The 21,616-nt window shown below is 47.7% G+C and overlaps 1 protein-coding gene across 1 annotated transcript in view; it reads left to right on the plus strand.

Moving 5' to 3' along the window:
* The first annotated feature begins 3,589 nt into the window (after positions 1-3,589).
* The window catches only part of LOC146980637 (glutamate receptor ionotropic, NMDA 1-like), an 84,637-nt gene continuing 66,610 nt past the window's right edge, over positions 3,590-21,616 (plus strand). Inside the window, exons 1-4 of the mRNA XM_085785720.1 lie at positions 3,590-3,675; positions 7,453-7,709; positions 10,793-10,927; positions 13,682-13,858. Coding sequence (XP_085641846.1) covers position 3,675; positions 7,453-7,709; positions 10,793-10,927; positions 13,682-13,858 — 570 coding nt within the window. The 5' untranslated portion in view covers positions 3,590-3,674. The remainder of the gene's footprint in view (positions 3,676-7,452; positions 7,710-10,792; positions 10,928-13,681; positions 13,859-21,616) is intronic.

Consider the following 21,616-nt stretch of genomic DNA (forward strand, 5'->3'; position numbering starts at 1 on the left):
ACACACACACACACATGACATGACACACATTAATAAATCCCCCGACCCCCCCGGGACACAACAGGCTACAAAGGCGTCCCAGCATGCATCTCTCTGTCCGTCTGACAACACACTCAGCTGGAAACAGAAAGAGCATCAGTGTGTGTGTGTGTGTGTGTGTGTGTGTGTGTGTGTGTGTGTGTGTGTGTGTGTGTGTGTGTGTACCCAGTGGCCTGGAAGCTGAAGGAAGCCCCCCCCCCCCCCCCCCCCCCCCCCACCGACACCAGAGAGATGTGGCGGTGATGTCATACGTGTCCTACTTCCTGTTCACAGCTGAGCTCAGCGCCATGCAGCCAGGAGACCATGACATCATCCAGAGTAAAGGACAATTCCGGCCATTTTTGACGGCCGGAGAGTTGGGATTTCTCATCTCGAGCGACAGAGCGAAAAAACGCTCCGTCGCTCCGAGCCCCAGCGTTTTTTCACCTGGGCGATTAAACGCTCAATCGCTCGTTTGCATTCACTTAAAGCAGAAGTAAGCAATATTTTTGTGTTAATCTAAGTCTTAAATAGTTGTATCTTCCGACAGCAATCACTTCTATAGAGTGTTTGGTCTGAAACACGGGTCTGTCAGTCACTCTGCTCTGCTCTGAGCCCAGGAGAAAACTTTCCTTGTATCCTACAACCTTTATCCAATGAGGAGAGAGAACGGCATAAAGGGGCAGTCCTCTCTGTGTGTGCAGCCAAGGGATGCGCCTGAATGTGGTGACGTAGGGACGAGGACCAATAGATCCATGACGAGGGCGGGGGCTGCTAACTCCATCGGCTGACAAGACGTTACGGTGCGTTCAAGGCAACCCGTAACTGGTGTTTTTCCGACCTGTGAAGTGGTACCAGTTCGATCTGGTACGAGTTCACGGGTCAGAAGTTACGAGTGGCCGTTATAGTGACTTTCACAGGTAAAACAGGTCGGAGAAACACGAGTGGGTTGCCTGGAACGCTACAAAGTCGTAAGTCCTGACTTGAAGCTGTAATTTACGGTTTCAAAAGCCTGCCTGGAACGCAGCATTAGCCAAAACCACCGGATCGCTTACTTCTGCTTTAACATGTAAACCTGTAAAGCTCGTTCGAAAAACAAAAGGTCTGGTGTGAACGCAGCTTTAGTCGTTGTCCTGATGGTCACCCACCAGTGTTGGGGGGCAAACCGGAGTTACCATGGCTACCCGGCACTAGGGGATAGCGACAACGCCCCCCCCCGGTCAGTGCATCTGTTGGTCATTGGATTCTCTTTTGATGAATGGGAAATAAACAACAGAAAACAATTGGTTTATTTGATTTTCATTTTTGAAATACAAAAAGAGGCGGCACGGTGGTGCAGTGGTTGGGGTTCGCACTGTCGCCTCACAGCAAGAGGGTTCTGGGTTCGACCCCGCCGGCCGGCTGGGGCCCTTCTGTGTGGAGTTTGCATGTTCTCCCCGTACGATGGGGACTTCCATCAAGTTTCTGCCATTTTCAGCTCAAAATCTCCTCAAACTTGTTGCAGAAAATCCTCTTCTCACCCACTTTGGTCTGACATGCACACAGATTTCTGTAGATCATTGGCGCTCTTGCCTTGAAAAGACAACATCTGGTGTCAAAATATGGAGGAAAAAGTGTTTTTGGTCTTTTTATTTGTTTCTGTTGACTTTTGATTTTATTGTTTGTTATGTGAAATAGAACATGAAAATCAAACTTTAAAAAAAAAATGTTCTTTGACACTCGAAAACAAGAACGCTTTGTGTTTCCATTTTATTTTTTTGTATTTCAAAATTAAATTAAAATAGAATAAACCAATGTTTTTTTTGCTTTTTAATTCCCATTCATCAAAAGGAAATCCAATGACCAACAGATACACTGACCCCCCACCCCCAACGCTCAACACTAACTAACCCATGGGGGGGAATTCTTTAGTTTCATTTTTTTTTTTCAATGTATTTACCTATTTTATATTCTTAATTTATTTATTTTTATTATTATTATTATTATTTATCTATTGTTTATTATTATAATATTATTTTTTTGGCTGGGATGTATAGGTCTCCGGGAAGGGTAGGGTGGGTGTTGGGTTATATAGAAAATGAAAAAATGAAAATGTGACTTTTTCTGAATGTACTGTCCACTGCAACTGTGAATTAATAAAAAGATTTGAAAAAAAAAAAAAAATTCTTTAGTTTCAACCACAACAAACAGTCAGAAAACACTCAGATATCTGTGGTACATGACTGAACTCATAGTGACAGTAGAAACAGTAGAAACTATAAACTCTGTGTTTTATTAAACGGACTGCTCTGCTCCACTGGTTATTATAGTAAAGAAATCACCACAACAAGGAAACAGTGTTTGTTTGTTTCTGTTGTCAGCCAGCTTCTATAGGCTACCTGCTGCTGGTTAGTTACCGTGACGACCGGCGGTCACCTGTAAGACACAGACGTGATGATGTCACACACATGAATTCAACCATGTGTGTGTGTGTGTGTGTGTGTGTGTGTGATAATTACATATCTGCTGCTGAGGGCTGGGAGGAGATGCTTGTTTCCGTGGCAACCATTAATAAGGATCCAGAGCTTTATCCTCCTCCTCCGTTGCCGTGGAAACTTCACACGCCAGCAGCAGCAGCAGCAGCAGACACACACACACACACACACACACACACAGATGGACACACACTCTGTCCCATCTGTTGACATGGTAACAACATGTCCTTAATGAATAATAATCCTCCGCGAGCTCAAGGTCACGTGATCATATATGGACGTGCGTGTGGCGCGTGTGCACGTGCTGCTGCTCTTCACCGGGTTAACGTGATGAGTGTGACGTCACCGGCGATAATTAAACGTGATGAATTAATTAATAATTAACAGGTGTCGCGAGGAATCAAACGGTCTGGTCTCGTGCACGGCGGACTGAAGGAGGAGCTCGCGCACCAGCAGCAGCAGCCTGTGATCTGTGACCGCGCGCAGCATCAGGGGGGGGGATGATGTCGCCGCGCGCCCCCTTCTCCTCCTCTTCCTCTTCCTCTCCTCTTAGTGCGTGAACGCGCGGGGAGCCAGCGGGAGCGCGCGTCAGCATCCAAGGACAGACCGCGGGGCTCGCGAGCATCAGGTCATCTGGAGCCTCGAGGACAGAACCGGACCGGACCAGAACCGGAGCCACGAGCGGGAAATACAGTGGCGCGTGACCGGAGAGGAGCTGGTCCAACAGCTGGTTGAGGCGCGTGACGCGGAGCAACAGGACCGGACCGGAGTCACCGGGACCGGGACCGGGACCAGCTGCTGCCGCGCGACCCCCGGGGACACACAACAACACAACACAACAAGACTAAACAAACAGACACCAGTGTGTGTGTGTGTGTGTGTGTGTGTGTGTGTGTGTGTGTGTGACCCGGGTCCACGTCGAACCGGGATCGAACCGGGACCAGACCGGAGGTGTCGGACTGGCGGCGGCGGCGCGTGAGCAGAATAAATCAATACATGACAGAGTGAAATCAACAGGAGACCGAGGCGGCGCGAGACCTGCAGGAACCTGGAGAGAGGGAGAGAGAGAGAGAGAGAGAGAGAGAGAGAGAGAGAGAGAGAGAGGCTTTTAATTTGAAAATCTGCTGCGACCACAACAACAACAACAACAACGAAGAACCAGACCGATCCAGGACCAGAACCAGTGAGTCTGAATGATTTTCTGTACAAGATCAATGTTTCCATCTCCATCTCCATCTTCACCTTCATCTTTATCATCACCAACATCTTCCTCCTCCTCCTCCTCCTCTTCTCTCTCTCTGACCTCTGGACCAGTTCACACCTGAAGCTCCGTCCTCTGATCTGAACCAGGATCAGTTCACATTCACATTTATTTATTTATTTAAATGGGATTTTTAATTTTTTAAAATGTTTTAAATGTGAACAGCAGCTACATGTTGATGGACATTGACATGTAAATATGTGGGATTGTAGCTAAGTGGCTCATTCTATCTATCTATCCATCTATCTATCTATCTATCTATCTATCTATCTATCTATCTATCTATCTATCTATCTATCTATCTATCTATCTCCTATCTATCTATCTATCTATCTATCTATCTATCTATCTATCTATCTATCTATCTATCTCCTATCTATCTATCTATCTATCTATCTCCTATCTATCTATCTATCTATCTATCTATCTATCTATCTATCTATCTATCTATCTATCTATCTATCTATCCATCCGTTTATCTATCTATCTATCTATCTATCTATCTATCTATCTATCTATCTATCTATCTATCTATCTATCTATCTATCCATCCGTTTATCTATCTATCTATCTATCTATCTATCTATCTATCTATCTATCTATCTATCTATCTATCTATCTATCTATCTATCTATCTATCTATCCATCCGTTTATCTATCTATCTATCCATCCATCCATCCATCCATCCATCCATCCATCCATCTAACACTGTAAACAGAAGTCATGTGGTCTAACACCGTCCAGTGATTGGTCAGACAGTTTAGACCAGTAAAACGACTTCCTGGCTTCATGGAGCATCGTTGTTATGTCTTATTTTCATGTTGGTGCCGATCTGGACCGTATATCAGCAGACTGAAACGTGAAGGCAGTACATACAGATAATGTATTACAGTAATACATGCATTTAGTTTACTTTACGTAAGACGACAGGCAGTAATGACAACACCACAAGTTGTTTTACGTATTTTGCCGTACAGCGAGACCAGTGGACAATAATAATAAGTTCATAATAACAAACATGTAAAAATAAAATAGTTGGTTGATCATAACAGCAGCTCTTCTTCACAGAGTCCATGCATCTCCTTGAGTCAGAGAATGAAATGAAGCGTAAAACGTTATTACAGTAAAGACAGGAAGGAGAGTAAGTGGGGAACCATCATGTGGTCCAGTGTGACCACAGAGTCCAGACCTGAACCCACCGAGAGGCTCTGAAACATTAATGCAGCTCTGGAGGAAAATAAATGTTGTTGTGACATTGCAGAAGCTCATTGAAACGAAGCCACAGTGAATGTTGTAATCACAGCTACAGGCGGTCTGTAACCAAATATCAGAGTGTGTGACTTCTGTTTTGGATGGACAGTGTTGTTAAATGGTAGCAGTCTCACCAGCTGATATGCGCAGCGCGTTAAATTTGGAATTTGAATTTATTTATTTACATATTACTGTAACAGACATTTATAATGTAAATATGTTATGGAGACTAAATTGTACAATAGAGATGTTTGTATTTTAAAAAATATATATGTCTAAACTCCATGTTTGCACATTTATTCTGAAATATAGCCTATGTTACATATAGGCTATTACATGTTATTTTGACTTAGTATCTTAATCTTATCTTAATTCACTGTGTTTTGACAACATGTAGTTTTTCTATTGCATTAAGTGCTTCGCATCGACCCGAACAATGCCCACGTGACCACAGCCTGTCCTGACCCTACCATACTTTTTAACATTCTACTTTCTATAGAAATGATGGTATGATTTAATGGTTGTGTACCGTAAATTTAAACGTAAACACCAGCAAAATCTGTAATTCAGACAGAATGATACCGTCAATTTTAGGGTAATTACACGCTTGTGACATTATGGTATTTTACCGTGAATTTTGCAAACTTTTTACAACATTCACAGTAAAATTCCATATTTTCTACTTAGTAAGACCGTAAAATTTAAAGTTATTTACTGTATCTTGATTTACGGTAATTCAGTGTATTTACTACAGTGATATACTATTTTTGATTTTACGGTATTTTACTGTTGCTATTTGACAGTTTTTTACCGTAATTTCTACGGACATTTTTTACAGTGTATGAATGAAACTAATAGCCATATGGCTCATTTCCATCCCCTGTCCCATTGGCAGGTAGGGGTTGGGCAGGAAGACAAGAAGCTTTACCAACAAGAGAAGGAGAGAACAAGCACAACAACACAGACTATGAGTTATGGACCACATAGGATCAATTAGCAAGATGTAGAAATTCTATTGCAAAATGCCCATATTAGGCATGTGCACGGTTACCCAGGTACTCGAGTACCGGAGTAAGTAATCTGCTACTCAGTTATGAATTATTACCCAGTTAACTAAATACAAACACTCTGAAACCTTCACAGTTATTTTCAGAGACGATGCGAAGCAGAGAGGAGCGGAGTCTCCAACATGTAGCGTGGACTAATAAATAAGCAGCCAGGGTGTAAAGATGAACATCTGCCCCATATGTGCATCTGAAACTCCAATCTCTACTCTTATTAACCACCTGTTATTTTATTAAAGTGATCGGTTAGAAAATTATTGGAAATGCCCGTGCCTAGCCCGTACAGATGCTAAATTGTTTCTGGATTCTATTGCAAGATGCCTGTAATAAAGAGCAGTGAAGTCTGCTGATAAACCAGTCTAGACCTGCAACAACATGAAAATAAGACGAAGATGCTCGGTGATGTCATCGTGATGTCATCGTGAGGTCGTTGTCGGCATTCGTGGCCACGTGGCTTTTGTTTACAGTTTTTGGACCGTTTGGGTTCAGTTCGTGAACGCAAACCGGACCAATTGACCTCTGGCTAAGCCCCGCCCCCTCCACTCACTGGGACAAACAGTCCACATTCGGTGACAGTTGCTATGGCAACAGCTGTCACAGTAGGAGACATTTCACAGGAGGCAACTGATGATTTTTGGAGACAGAAAGATTAAATATCATGTTAAAGTCACCAAAACTTCACTTAGCTTTACTGCTATGGCTGCCGTTTGCCGCGAAATGCCGATAGCGACGGGTTAACTTCTGTTAGCCTGTCTATGGAGTTTTACATTATACGTTAGCATTAAGCTAGCAGACTTTATGCTTAGTTGTGATGCTGGCTAACATCTAAACATCTCTGACAATATGTTGCCTCAAATACGTTGTTGACTTAACTTAGAACAGATGTAGACATCCTTGTTAAGTTTATCCAGGTTTAGTTGGTGTTGTGGTCTACTGCATAACTTTATCCAGAGCAGACACTTCTCTCGGTTGAGATGTGGCTTAGGAAAAGGTAAAAAAAATCCCCCCCGTGGCCTCTCAGGATACCTAGTGTCAGAGTTACATGTACCCCATGCACACCGTTTGACCATTTTAAACTTAAAATGTCAAGAAAAAACATAGAAAAACGACTGTAAACTGACTAACTGCAATGCATTTCAATGGACGTGGAGGCAGAGAATGTCCGAGTGTATGGGCTAGCTATGAGCACTGTGATTGGCTCATCGTGTTTGGGGGCGGGGCTTAGCCATAGGTCAATTGACAAACTGTAACGATGCTTTAGGAGTGAACCGGTCCTCTATCTGGTTCAGTCCAGACTTCATCATCATCATCATCATCCTCCTCCCTGGTAGCAGTCGTCTCTAACGGTCCTTCCCGTCCCTCCCGTCCCTCCCGTCCCGTCAGTGCGTCCCAGCGGCGTGCTGCTGCTGGCCGTGCTGCAGTGCTGCTCCGTGGCCCGCGGCGGCTGCGAGCCTCGGCTGGTCAACATCGGCGCCGTGCTGAGCCACAAGCGCTACGAGCAGGTGTTCAAGGAGGCGGTGAGCCAGGCCAACGCTCTGTACGGGAGGGACAAGTTCAAGATGAACGCCATCTCTGTCACTCACAAGCCCAACGCCATCCAGATGGCCCTGTCCGTGTGCGAGGACCTCATCTCCAACCAGGTGAGGGACTGTGTGTGTTAGGGCTTTGACATCCAACTTCATTTTTCGAATATAATTTGAATATTCAAAAAAAAAAAGATATTCGAACTAGGGCTGCACAATTAATCGAATTTTAATCACGATCACGATTTTGGCTGCCACGATTAAATTAAGATGATCGTCACGATTATTAACATGTAAAAAAACGGGCTGTGCTGCATATCAAATCAAGCGCTTTCTCAACCAATAGTCCGCCAACCACCAGGGGGCGAACGAGAGGTCAGGGCTCCATGAAGCTGCCTAACTAACAAGCGAGCGCATCCTCCCTTTACATGTTGTTTACATAGACTGTAAAAAGAATGGACGTAGCGTCCGTGACGTCCCCCATTGGTTTTGGGGAGTCGTTTTTGTGACTCAAATATGGCGGCCTGAACAGCGCCATGTTGGATTGGCCAACCGAGAGCCCGCCCACTGGCCTCGAAGCAGCTGTCCACGGAGCTGCTCGGACCTGTCACTCAATGTTTCCGCGCCCTAATTGGCCAGAGTTTTAACCTAATAACAGTAAAACGGTAGAGTTAAAAAAAAATTCACCCCCCTCAGAGTGTGTGCGGAGGTAGAAACTATCGATTGAGACGAAAAAACGTTCTGACACCAGGCTTTTAACATGTTTACTGAGGATGTAAAGTCGGCGATTTTAACATGGGGGTCTATGGGGAATGCTGCTTTCTGACACCAGCCCCCAGAGGAATCCGAGGGGATTGCAGTTTTTTGAACGCGGAAGTGAGCTTCACTTCTCAGACCGACAACTGCCCCCTTGGTTGTTTACAGTCCAGAGTGTGTGTCCCGGCCGGTCAGTCGGCACCTTCAGATGCTGCTGTACTGTGTCACCTTCTGCGCCCGGTGTTACGTCTCACTCCTTGACTGTATGGATCTCACTCTGCAGTGAGAGTGAGACGATGTCGGCAGCAGACGGTGACAGTAGACATGACGTGTGTCTGTGTCTGGTCAGTCAGCAGCACCTCAGGCTGTCTACTGTCGCCGTCTCGCTCTGGATCGGATCGAGGTCGGGCTGCGGGGTGGTCTCAAAGCTGGACCGAGACCCCGTCACCCCACGTGGCCGTTTTGATGTTAATTACATACGTTGTGTAAATAAAACGTTCCGACCGTGATCATAACGGCCGGTAACGGCGATCTATGGCCGTTTTGGTGGCAGCACAGTTGAGCCAGGCCGACCTGCTGGACGCTGCCTGTGTGAAAACACTTGGTCTGTTCATTTATGTTTTTAATTTGTTCCAAATTGCTGCTGAACCACCCGTGCTGTACTTTGGTCCATGCTAGACAGACTCTTGCCCACACATCTCTGTGTATCATTGATGGCAAAAATTAATTTTTACCTATAGCCTACTTTGAAATTACATTTCAGAGCCTGTACTTTCTTACTTTTATTTGAGTAAAGGAGTTGAATCAGCAGCTACTTCTACCAGATTTATTTTTTATTTTTTGTTTTTTACACAAGTATCTGTACGCTACTGTACAGAATGACACCTCTGCACTCTGCAATGGCATTTATTTTTCGCTAGCCCTTTGTCTTGGGTAAATTTTATTTTAGGCTATTATTTATTTTTATTTTACGTTTTATTTTGAACTGAAAGCCTTGTTCACATAGCCTATTGTTTGTTTCAAATAGAAAGTGCAGTAAAAACATGTTTTATCTAACATAATGTATAATCGTGATTAATAATCGTGATTTCAATATCGACAAAAATAATCGTGATTATCATTTTGGCCATAATCGTGCAGCCCTAATTCGAACAAATATTAGGGCAGCTCTAAATATTCGAACCTGTAATAAGCATTATTTTTGGTAAATGTGTTTGCCTGAAAACGTAGTTTTCAATCCAGATTAAAGGCTTTTTTCAGCCTGTTGAAGTTGTGTAACGCAGCTCATTAGCATTGATCACCTGGGGCTCCTGTACTTACAGTATGATGTCATTACGTTGTTAGCGCCCGACGCCTTCACACGTCTTCACTGATAAACAATGGCGGAGCAAAAGGCTGCGAGTGCGACCATAGATATATAAAAACCACGGAGGGAGAAGTTGAAATATACAGTGTTTCCTCTACATTCATTTAGCTCCTTCAAATTTTTTTTTCTTTTTTTTTTTAATTGTCGCAAATGTCTTCCGTTCATTCATCTCTGCATAGCGCTGTTTCTTATTGGCATTCACACGCACGCAAGCACACACAGAGTGAAAGCGAAACTTATATACACGGTCCGATCCGATCTGGTTTTTGGCGAGGAGGTGTATCTTTGGGTAAACTCTGAATGTACCAAATTTCAGAATGAAAGTCCATTTTTTGGACCCGTAATGCAATTTAACAACATCCATGACCCTTCAAGTGGACAAAAATGTCCACCTTTGCCTATGGGTTTTTAATGTATTTTAAAGTAAAAATTTTAACTGACAGATATCACAATGAAGCTTCCCAAGTTTATTACTCACATTAAGACAAATATTTTTTGTATTACAGGTTTTGTCAAATTTTATGTTTAAATATGTAAATGAGGCAATATCTAATGAAATATGCGCTAATTTGCATACATTTCCAGAACCGAAATCTGAACAATGGATAAAGCTACTTTCAAAATTCTTGTTTTATTTTGCTGTCATATAATAGTCAAAAGTTTTCACAGAGGAGGATTTTGGATATCTCTTTTTATCAGTAAAATACTGTCACCAGCCATAAACCCCATAGAAATCATGTGTTTTTGCAGCTAAAACAATTGGCCAGGAAGGGGTTAAACATGTTTGAAACCTATGTCAACAGTGATTTTCATGTTTAGTCAAGATCCAGCCCGATATGTATCACTAATATTTTGGGAGTAACTGATGTCTACATTTTGTCCAGGGGTCATGGAAGTGGTGCAAATTGAAGGATCATCCGAGGGTTAATTTAATGTTTCTCTCTCTCTATTTAATCTCTCCGTCGTCCCAGAGGAGAGATGGAGGGATTATAGAGACAACAACACACACACACACACACACACACACACACACAGGCTGGTTTCCTGTTTGAACTCTTTCTCCCCCACCCCCCCCCAGGTGTACGCCATCCTGGTCAGTCACCCTCCTCAGTCCAACGACCACCTGACCCCGACGCCGGTCTCCTACACCGCCGGCTTCTACAGGATCCCCGTGGTCGGCCTGACGACGCGCATGTCCATCTACTCCGACAAGGTCAGTGCTGCAGCTGAGCCAACACAAGCCCCGCCCCCTGAGCTAACACAAGCCCCGCCCCTTCTGAGACATCACTAGCCCCGCCCCTTCTGAGACAGCACAAGCCCCGCCCCCTGAGCCAACACTAGCCCCGCCCCCTTCTGAGACATCACTAGCCATGCCCCCTTCTGAGACAGCACTAGCCCCGCCCCTTCTGAGACAGCACAAGCCCCGCCCCCTGAGCCAACACAAGCCCCGCCCCTTCTGAGACAGCACTAGCCCCGCCCCTTCTGAGACGGCACAAGCCCCGCCCCCTGAGCCAACACTAGCCCCGCCCCTTCTGAGACATCACTAGCCACGCCCCCTTCTGAGACAGCACAAGCCCCGCCCCCTGAGCCAACACTAGCTCCGCCCCCCTTCTGAGACATCACTAGCCACGCCCCCGTCTGAGACAGCACAAGCCACGCCCCCTTTAGACAGCACTAGCCCCGCCCCTTCTGAGACATCACTAGCCCCGCCCCCTTTAGACAGCACTAGCCCCGCCCCTTCTGAGCCCTTTTCTATGTAGAAGCACTTTTCTATTTCTATTTCTATGACTATGACCATGTATTTTGATTATATTGTGTTTTTCTATTTGTGATTTGTGTGTCATGATGTCTGTGTGTGGCCTGTTTGTTATACTGGGATTGAAACCTTGACCTTGACCTTGAGACAGCACAAGCCCCGCCCCCTGCTGAGACAGCACTAGCTCCGCCCCCTTCTGAGACAACACTAGCCCCGCCCCCTGCTGAGACAGCACTAGCCCCGCCCCCTGCTGAGACAACACTAGCCCCGCCCCCTGCTGAGACATCACTAGCCCCGCCCCCTGCTGAGACAACACTAGCCCCGCCCCCTGCTGAGACATCACTAGCCCCGCCCCTGCTGAGACATCACTAGCCCCGCCCCCTGAGACATCACTAGCCCCGCCCCCTGAGACAGCACTAGCCCCGCCCCCTGCTGAGACAGCACTAGCCCCGCCCCTGCTGAGACAGCACTAGCCCCGCCCCCTGAGACAGCACTAGCAATAAAACACAACAACATTCCTTATTATCGAATTAATAATTTATTATCGAAAACAGAAACGGTAGTAACAACAACAGAAACGGTAGTAACAACAACAGTACCAGCTTTACAATATTTATGACATCATCAGTCCCAGAATACCAGTCGCCCAGCGCTCCCTCCCAGTGATGGAGGATGAAAGGATGAAATATTCACATGTTTATCAGCTGCGTCTGTCCCAGTAAACACTCTACTCTAACCCCCCCCACAGAGCATCCACCTGTCCTTCCTGCACTGCAACAACTCAAATATCTTACCAAGAATTAATATTTGTCTTATTTCTAGTCAAAATGTAATTTCTAGTCATAACTAATCTCTCACGGGCACGGTGGCACAGTGGTCAGCACTGTTGCCTCACAGCAAGAAGGTCCTGGGTTCGAATCCCCCGGCCGCCCAGGTCCTTTCTGTGTGGAGTTTGTTTGTGGAGATTACAGACGACCAGCTGACCTCTGACCTCCACCGTGTCCCAGCATGCACCTGTGCGTCCAGGTGATGATGTCATCTGTTTGTTATTTACAACATACAGTGTTGTGAACAGACCCAAAGAAACGGCCTATTTTCACGGACTAAAAGAGGTTTTACCTGAAAAAAAATACACAGTTCCATTGTTCACTATAATATAATTTTTTCCAGCCCCTCAAAGTGCAGGAAAAACACAGTTTTTATTTGGACCTAACCAACTGCTGATCGGCGGGCGCTAACCCTGGGCGGAGGGATACGTGAGTTGGTTATAGGTCCAAATAAAAACTGTGTTTTTCCTGAACTTTGAAGGGCTGGAAAAAATTATATTATAGTGAACAATGGAACTGTGTATTATTTTTTCAGGTAAAACCTCTTTTAGGCCGTGAAAATAGGCCGTTTCTTTGGGTCTGTTCACAACACTGTATGTTGTAAATCTGTGGGCAGGGCTATTATGGGCTGGCGTTGCTAACGGGAGGAGTGCAGAGAGTCTTCTACTGCAATTAAAGTACTTAGGGGCTATTTGGAGATCATACAACCCCACTTTAAAAAAATGCTACTATCCCTTTCCCGTGTTTATCAGCTGTATCACCAGTAAACACTCTACCCCCCCCCCCCCCCCCCCCCCACCACAGAGCATCCACCTGTCCTTCCTTTAACGTGTTTATCAGCTGTATCACCAGTAAACACTCTGCTCTACTCCAAAGAGCATCCTCACTGCAAAAACTCAAAATCTTTCCAAGAATATCTGTCTTATTTCTTGTCAAAATGTCTCATTTCTAGTCAAAACTAATCTCTTTCCACTTAAAATGAGACTCATCACCTAAAAATGAACTTGTTTTTAGATCATTTTCACTTGTTTCAAACTAATTTTCACTTGAAATAAGTAGAAAAATCTGCCAGTGAAAGCAGGTTTTTTGTGCTTGTAATACAGTAAGAAAGAAAAACTTGCTCCACTATCAGATTTTTCTACTTATTTTAAGTGAAAATCTGCTTGAAAGAAGTAAAAAGTGTCTAAAAACAAGCTGCTTTTTAATATGATGTTTCTTATTTTAAGTAGAATGAGATTGTTTTGACTAGAAATGAGACATTTTGACTAGAAATAAGACAAATATTCTTGGTAAGATTTTGAGTTTTTACAGTGCACCTGTCCTTCCTTTAACGTGTTTATCATCTGTATCACCAGTAAACACTCTGCTCTACCCCCCCCTACAGAGCATCCACCTGTCCTTCCTGAGGACCGTGCCTCCCTACTCGCACCAGGCTCACGTGTGGTTCGACCTGATGAGGGAGTTCAGGTGGAACCACATCATCCTGATCGTCAGCGACGACCACGAAGGCCGCGCCGCGCAGAAGAGACTGGAGACGCTGCTGGAGGAGAGGGAGACCAAGGTCAGCACACACACACACACACACACACACACAGACACACACACACACACACACACACGGTCCGTAGTCCGTACAGTGTGCTGCATGTCATGTGTGCGTGTTCATGTAACATTGTGTGTGTTGCTCTAATCCAGAAGCGTGTGTGTGACATCATCACATCCACCTCAGTCAAAGGCTGTGTTCGAAATCATCCACTCACTCACCCACTCCCTATCCACTACATCATGTATATGATATAGTGGACTACATCATGTACACGATGTAGGGAACGACGGGAGGAGAATTCGGACACTAGACGGTAATTTTCTGGACGTGGTTGCGTCAGCTGATGCTCCAGGTGTTAGCATGACGGAAGCAGACGCGCCGAGAATCATGTAAACAAACCATGGATGTATGAAACAAACCGGACGCATAAAAAATAAAATAATAAAAACCGGACACTTGCGGGAACATTTTAGGATGTGATTCTGTGTGGTTGTGTTACTCGGACAATAAACTGTTGAAATATCGGAAGTTTGGTTTGGTAAACTGCTGTTGTGTGTCCCGACCGTGAGCCGTTAGCGGCTCTGTGGCTATGCTCTGTGGCTATTAGCTTAGCTCGTCAGATCGTATTTACTACATATTCTACTACAGTTTCTTAATTAGATTGATTTAATGCTGCCTGTTAATGTTCGGATGCTGCTGCCCAACTCCTGCTCCTCGGGCGAGGCAAACGGAGCGAAGGCAAATATGTCTGAGGAGTTTTTTTTTGGTAAATTGCCTAAATAAATCGTAGCTAACATGCTAATTAGCTTCCTCTTCTTCTCTGGCAAAACACGACCGCATTGCATTGTGGGATACGGGAGTAGAAAGTAGTGTACATCGCTTGTTCACTCAATTTTGCGGTGCATTGTGGGTGTTTTGTCATCCACTACATAGTGGATGAAATTAATCGCGGAGAATTCGAACAACACTACAAAATGGCGAACGTGGGGTTACAGTGTAACCCCGGTTCTCTGAGAATAGAGAATATCTCTCCACCACATATAGAATATATGTTATGGGATTTACTGACATTCTAGCAGCTGACGTGAAAACTTCTTTAAGACACACCACGCCTACCGTGGCTTCCCCTGCGCCCTATAAATGGACCCAGCTGCGCAGGGATCAGCTGATTCACTCTGATTTGAACGGGTCCCGAGCGGCCTCGATGTGGAGAGATATTCTCTATTCTCAGAGAACCGGGGTTACACTGTAACCCCACGTTCTCTATCGTATGAGAATATCTCTCCACCACATATAGAATATATGTTATGGGCTCTGTAAGACACACCGTGAGGGTCCCAAGGAGACAGAGCAGACACCGCCCCCATAGTAACCCCATGAGGTAGTTTCGAATGAGACGTCCCCACCCCGGGTGCACTAAATTTACAGTGTGTACAAAATCACAACAAACTATATACAAATGGATGTACTCAAGGCGGCGACACCGCAAGACGCTACGTGCCACCACCCCCTGTACATGATCCCCGCACAACCAACCCCGCCAGACGCAAGGGCTGGGTGCAAGGAAGAGGCCACTCAGATGGCCGGCACTCTGCCAGTCCACTGACAAGGATCTTGACATCACCCTGGCCAGGCCCGAGGCCAACTGGCCCAGGGGCACAGTGAATAAATCCTCAGGTCGACCTGGCCCCCAGTACACGCTCCCCAAAGGAGGTACTGGCGGCCACGTTCAAACTATAAAACCTGGTAAAAGTATTTGGCGTTGCCCATGTGGCGGCTGCACACATCTCTGAGAGGGCCGCCCCACGCCACAAGGCCCAGGAGGTGGATACGCCCCGCGTAGAGTGCGCTTTCACTCCCTCCGGCACTGGCTCACCCGTCTCACTGTATGCACGGTGGATAGCATCCACGACCCAGTGAGAAAGCCCAGCCTTAGAAACCGGCTTCCCCCGACGCTGAGGCTGGAAACAGACAAACAACTGATCAGTCGTCCTGAATGCAGCTGTACGTTGAATATAGATCTTTAGCGCCCTAACCGGGCACAGCGCTGACCATTGCAGCCCGTCTGCCCCCTCGGAGGGCCTAAGGGCTCGCAGCTCCACTGATTGATTCAAGTGGAAATCAGTGAGCACCTTAGGCAAGAATGCTGGATTCGGACGGAGGATAACCCCTCCATCCTCTGGCAGGAAGCGGCAGCAACTCTCCTGCACTGAGAGAGCCTGCAGTTCCCCCACCCTCTTTGCAGATGTAATTGCAAGGAGGAAAGCCAGCTTGAGTGACAGCCACTGAAGGCTCACGGTTTCCAGGGGCTCAAAGGGCTCCTTCCCCACAGCTGACAGGACCCTACTCAGGTCCCATGTCGGGATGGTCGGCCTACTGCGTGGCACCAGCCTCTGTGCCCCCTTGAGGAATTGTGCTATGAGGCTAGCATCCTGTGCAGTCAGCTTAGCCTCACCAACACGAGAGGCTTTTATAGCTGCTACCACACCCCTTAAGGTGGAGCATGACTTACCTGATTCCAGGAGCTCTTGCAGGTATCTGAGTACCTCTGGAGCCGAGCATGACAACGCGTCAAACTGGTTGGCCTTGCACCATGACACAAAGAGCTCCCACCGATAAGAGTACGCTGCCCTTGTCGACGGGGCCCGAGCGCTCTGCAGGGTACGAACCACCAAACCTGATAGCCCCATATCTAATAAGCCGGCCCTCTCAGTGGCCAGGCCCAGAGATTCAGCCCCTGCGGGAAGGGGTGGAACAGGGTCCCCTGCGCCTGACTCAGCAGGTCCCGGCGAACCGGGAGCTTCCATGGTGACCCTTGCACCAGTGGTGTCACCCATGAAAACCACGTCATGTGTGGCCAGTCCGGCGCCACCAGAATCACCTGAACGTCCTCCTGACTGATCCTCTGCAGCAGGTTGGGCAGGAGGCTGAATGGGGGAAACGCATAAAGCAGCCCCTGAGGCCACTGGTGTGCCATGGCATCGCAACCCAGTGGCGGCGAATCCCTCCCGATGGAGTAAAACAGTGGGCAGTGAGCATTCTCGCTCGAGGCGAGCAGGTCGGCCACCGCCACTCCAAAGCGGCGCCAGATCTGCTCCACCACTGCTGGATGCAGCCTCCAGTTCCCTGGATGCGGCCCCCTCCTGGAAAGGAGGTCCGCCGCCACATTCACCACTCCAGGCACATGCATTGCCCTGAGTGAAAGGAACCGTTTGTATGCCCACGTCCACAGTCTGTGTGCTATCTTGCACAGGTGTAGAGAGCCCATGCCTCCCTGCCTGTTGACGTATGCAGCTGCTGTGGTGCTGTCGGTTCTTATAAGCACGTGGCAGCCCTGCAGCACTGGCAGGAAATGCACCAGGGCCAGGTGGATTGCCCTCAACTCCAAGGCGTTGATATGGCGGCCCTGCCATAGGGCTCCCCAACGCCCACTGGTCCCCCTGCCTTCGTGGATAGCACCCCACCCATCGAGGGATGCATCCACCGAGACCACCTGGCGGCGCAGCACTGGGCCCAGCCTGCTGCCTCTCTTCAAGTTCTCTGGGACCTTCCACCACCTGAGAGCTGTGCACAGCTTCCCGGTAATGAGCACCGACGCCCGCAGATTCCTCTGTGGGCAGAGCCCCAAACCGTACAGGTACCTCTGTACAGGCCGCATGTGCAGGAGAGCTAGCGGCACCACCTGTACAGCAGCGGCCATGAGACCTAGGAGGCGAAGACACAGCTTCCATGTGACCCCGGCCCCCAGGTGAAACCTCTCCAGACAATCCTTGAGGGAATCCTGTCTGACCTGAGTCAACGTGACCAACCCAGTCCTGGCATCCAGCCACATGCCCAGGAACTGGGTGGCCTGAGATGGTTGCAAACTGCATTTCTTTTCGTTGATGCGCAGACCCAGGTACTGGATGTGCACCAACAACATCTGGACATGACGGCGACACTGCTCCTCTGTCTGAGCGCATATGAGCCAATCGTCCAGGTAATTCAATATCCTGAGGCCCTGCACCCGTAGAGGCCCCAAGGTCGCATCCATGCACCTGGTAAAGGTGCGGGGAGCCAGCGATATCCCAAAGGGGAGGACACAGAATTCGAAGATTTTGCCGTCGAAGGCAAACCTGAGGAATCTTCTGTGGCCCTCCCAGATTGGAATCTGGAAATATGCGTCCTTGAGGTCGACTGTTGCGAACCAGTCTCCCACAAGAACCGCCTGCTTCAAAGTGGAATGGACAACATCTTGCACTTCAGGGGTCGAAGAAACTTGTTCAGACCCCTGAGGTCCAAAATAGGCCGGAGTGTCCCATCGCGTTTTGGGATCAGAAAATAACGTGAATAGAACCCTGCCCGCCTGTCGCCGTGATCCACTTCTCTGATGGCCCTCTTGTCCAGGAGAGTGGAAACCTCTGAGCGCAAGATCTCTCTGCGCTGGTGATCTGCAACCATGGTAAAAGCAGGTACTGAAGTCACAGGAGGGGCGCACAAAAACTGAAGGCGATAGCCCTGGGTCATTGTTAAAACGACCCAGGGGTCCACCCCCAAGGACTCCCATGCTTCTGCATGAGGCCCCTGAGGGTTTGGGCCGACAAGGGAAAAATTGGCGTCAGGACTGGGACTTGGGGCCCTGGGGTGCCTTGCCCCCGCGCCCTCTCGGTCCTTTCCTGCCACGCCGCACTGCATCCAGCCGGACCCTCAGATCTGGCTGGGCCTGACTGGCTTGTTGCTGCTGTTGGTGCCCTTGCTGTGGCCTACGCACCTCCTGCCAGCCTGTGGTCTGCCTCAGGGCATTTGTCATCTCTCGAGCCGCACGACGAGCCTCCTGCGCCTGCTGGATCATGGCTGTCGCATCCGGCCCAAACATAGCTGTCGGTTCCACAGGCAGCCTGAGAAGACATGCCCTGTCTTCCGGCTGCAACTGGGACTGTGACAACCACAGATGACGACGTGCTTGCCAGAGACCTGACAAGGCCTTGCCAGCTGCCTCCCCTTGCTCTCTCATGAGCTTGGGGAGAAGTGAGGAGACCTGCTGCAGTTCCTCTACTAGCTGCCCCCCACACTCCTCTGAAAGCTGCTGGACTAAGTGCCGCTGATACAGGGACAATATGGCCGCCGTGTTGGCCAGTTTCGTCTGAACTGCCATAGCCCCATGCATCCTCTCTAGCAACCCATCCATCGCGTTGCAGTTTTTGCTCCGGCTCTTCCCTTTCCCCAGAACTGACTTTGAGGGAGCCACCAGAGCTGCCAAAGCTGCGTCCACGGAGGGTGGCAGCCCACAACCAATCCTCTCTGGAGCGTGAACCGCAGTCATGGCCCGACAGAGGCCGGACCAGTGACCCATTGCCTGTGGCGTTTTAAATTGCTTCCTGACCACCTCCTCAAAGTCTGAGAGGAGGGGCACCAAGAAGCGCGTTGAAGGTTGAGACCCCCCTTTGTCATCATCAAATCGTGAAGGGCCGAGCCCCTGTATAGTCGGCATCTCCACACCAAGAGCAGTTGCTGCCCTACTAATAAGACCTTGCAGGAGAGGTGACCGCTTCTCCTCAAGCTCCCCCTCCTCTTGCTGGTCAGCAGCAAACACATCCTCCTCATCTGAAGGAAACAGGGAAACACTTGCCTCCTCGTCATCACCCTCCACATCTATGAAGGGGGATGCGGGGCGTTCATCATATGAGGGCCCTGGGGGCGAATGCACCACCTCAGCTGGGACACAGCACACAGACCGCACCCCCCCCACTGTTCGCACAGTGAAGGGGCCTGGAGCGGAAACCATGCCAGCCTGCCCCATTTCTGCAGCTGCAGGCTTGAACCGCTTGGTGGCCTGCAAGCCTACACCAGGGGTCTCCCTTATTATGCCCTGTTTCTGAAACAACCGGCAGCGTGCTTCCCTTTGCCTTGCTGACATGCAAAAGCAACTCATAGATGCAGCCGGATCCTCCCGTGCTGCCCATGCATGCTCCCCCCCCAAGCAATAAACACACAAGTCATGGGAATCATCTATGGGGATCTTCCCCCCACAACCCAGGCATAATGGACTCTCCCGACTCGTCATGGCGGTGACGTCACCGTCACGTGACCCGGAAAAGTTTATGGTGGAAAAGTTTGTTATTGTTTCACTTCTTGTTCGTTTTTATGTATTATGCTACCCACAAGAATTAACTTGGATATAGGGAGGGAACGGACGCTTTTGCCGCTGTTGTGCCGCTCCCCGACACAACACAATGCGCGGAAGCGTTTTTTTTTTTTTTTTTTAATGGCAAGAAAGCCGCCCAGGAAGAAAGTGCTGGCCGTGCCCGCGACTTGTCGCTTCTCCGGCCAGCTGTACCTACACGGCACAATCCTCCTAATGGACAACTTCCCCACACAAAAGGGAAAAAGGAGATATGAGAGAGGACGCTGGCTGCACCCGCGACTTCGTCGCTTCCTCAGACCAACTGTACGCTCAGTACCCCCAGCTCAACTCCTCTTCCCCAAGAAATGTAAGGGAGCAAAAGCGACTTTTCACCCTGAGAGGAGTCCAACACAGACCAGGGGCCTCATTTATCAAAGAGCGTGTAAAAGTCCTCTTAAATTTTCAGTACGACGGAAAGGCAAAATGTGCGTACGACCAAAAAATATACACTCTTTTCAGATCTATCAAACTCCGCGTACACACGGCTGCACGGTATTTCCCATGATAGATCACACCGGACCTGAGAAAAGCGTGGATGAGAACACGCCTCATACCCAGCCCCCTAAACGGCCCCACGCAACCATATGTGGTCAATGCAAATCAGTTACGTGCATATTAAGTAGCCATGTGCACTCTGGAAACGTGTGGAATGACGTCAGTGGAAGACGGTGAAGACAACAGACGGACGGAGAGCGGAGAAAGAAGCGGAATTTCTCTGAAAGCGAGATACACGATAACACGGCAATATCAGTCAGAAACATCATCTTGCATTGAAAGGCTACAATAAAAACAAAAAACTCCCAAATCTAAATGAAACAGAACAGAAAGAAGAAGAATCATATTTATTCTGCCCCTTATTTTAGATTATGTCATAATAATTTAAAGCAGGGTTTCCACTGCCAGTCAGTACTTTGCACCCCTTTCCACTAACCCCCAACTTCCGTTCACTGGAAGACTTTGATTTTCATTTGTGCATAGCTATATATTAAAAAAAAACAAAAAAAAAACATTGAAGTCCACCAGTCTGTGACTTTTCCTAAAATGATGTTGGGCAGCACCCATTTTTGTTAAATACAATAAATATTATTCACACAAAAAATATCGATCATGTTTTCTCATTTGCTTTGATTTGCGCCGACATTATTGGTCTTGCTGCTTGCTTGTGTGTGTCCAGTCTGGCTACGTAACACACGCACATCGCAGAAATTATTTTCCAGACTGGACAGACTGGTTGTGGAAGAGGTGTAGCCTACATGCAGGGGAAAAATATCAATATGATATCAAAAGAAAACGAAATTCGTTTTATAAAGCCAGTATTTAGGAGCAAACTAGTGTAAATGCACAGGGGAAAAATCTGAGTCGCTGTGCTTTTCATGTAAATTGCCGACGTCAACACGTGTGCGGTGGTGGTGGTGGTGGGGGTTTGATAGATCCCAAATTAGGCGGAGAAAAGTGCGTACGCACAAAACGGGGGAAAGAGCGTGTAAAAAAACGTGTATCCACAATGATAAATGAGGCCCCAGCTCTCTACCCGAAGGTATGTGGATGCACAAAAAGCCACCGATCAACTCCCTCTCTCACACAATTCGTTTCTTCTGTCTCTTTCGTTC

The sequence above is a fragment of the Trachurus japonicus genome, chromosome 9, assembly GCF_045865225.1.
Source record: "Trachurus japonicus isolate A0001 chromosome 9, Traja_1.0".
NCBI classification, from domain to species: Eukaryota; Metazoa; Chordata; class Actinopteri; order Carangiformes; family Carangidae; genus Trachurus; species Trachurus japonicus.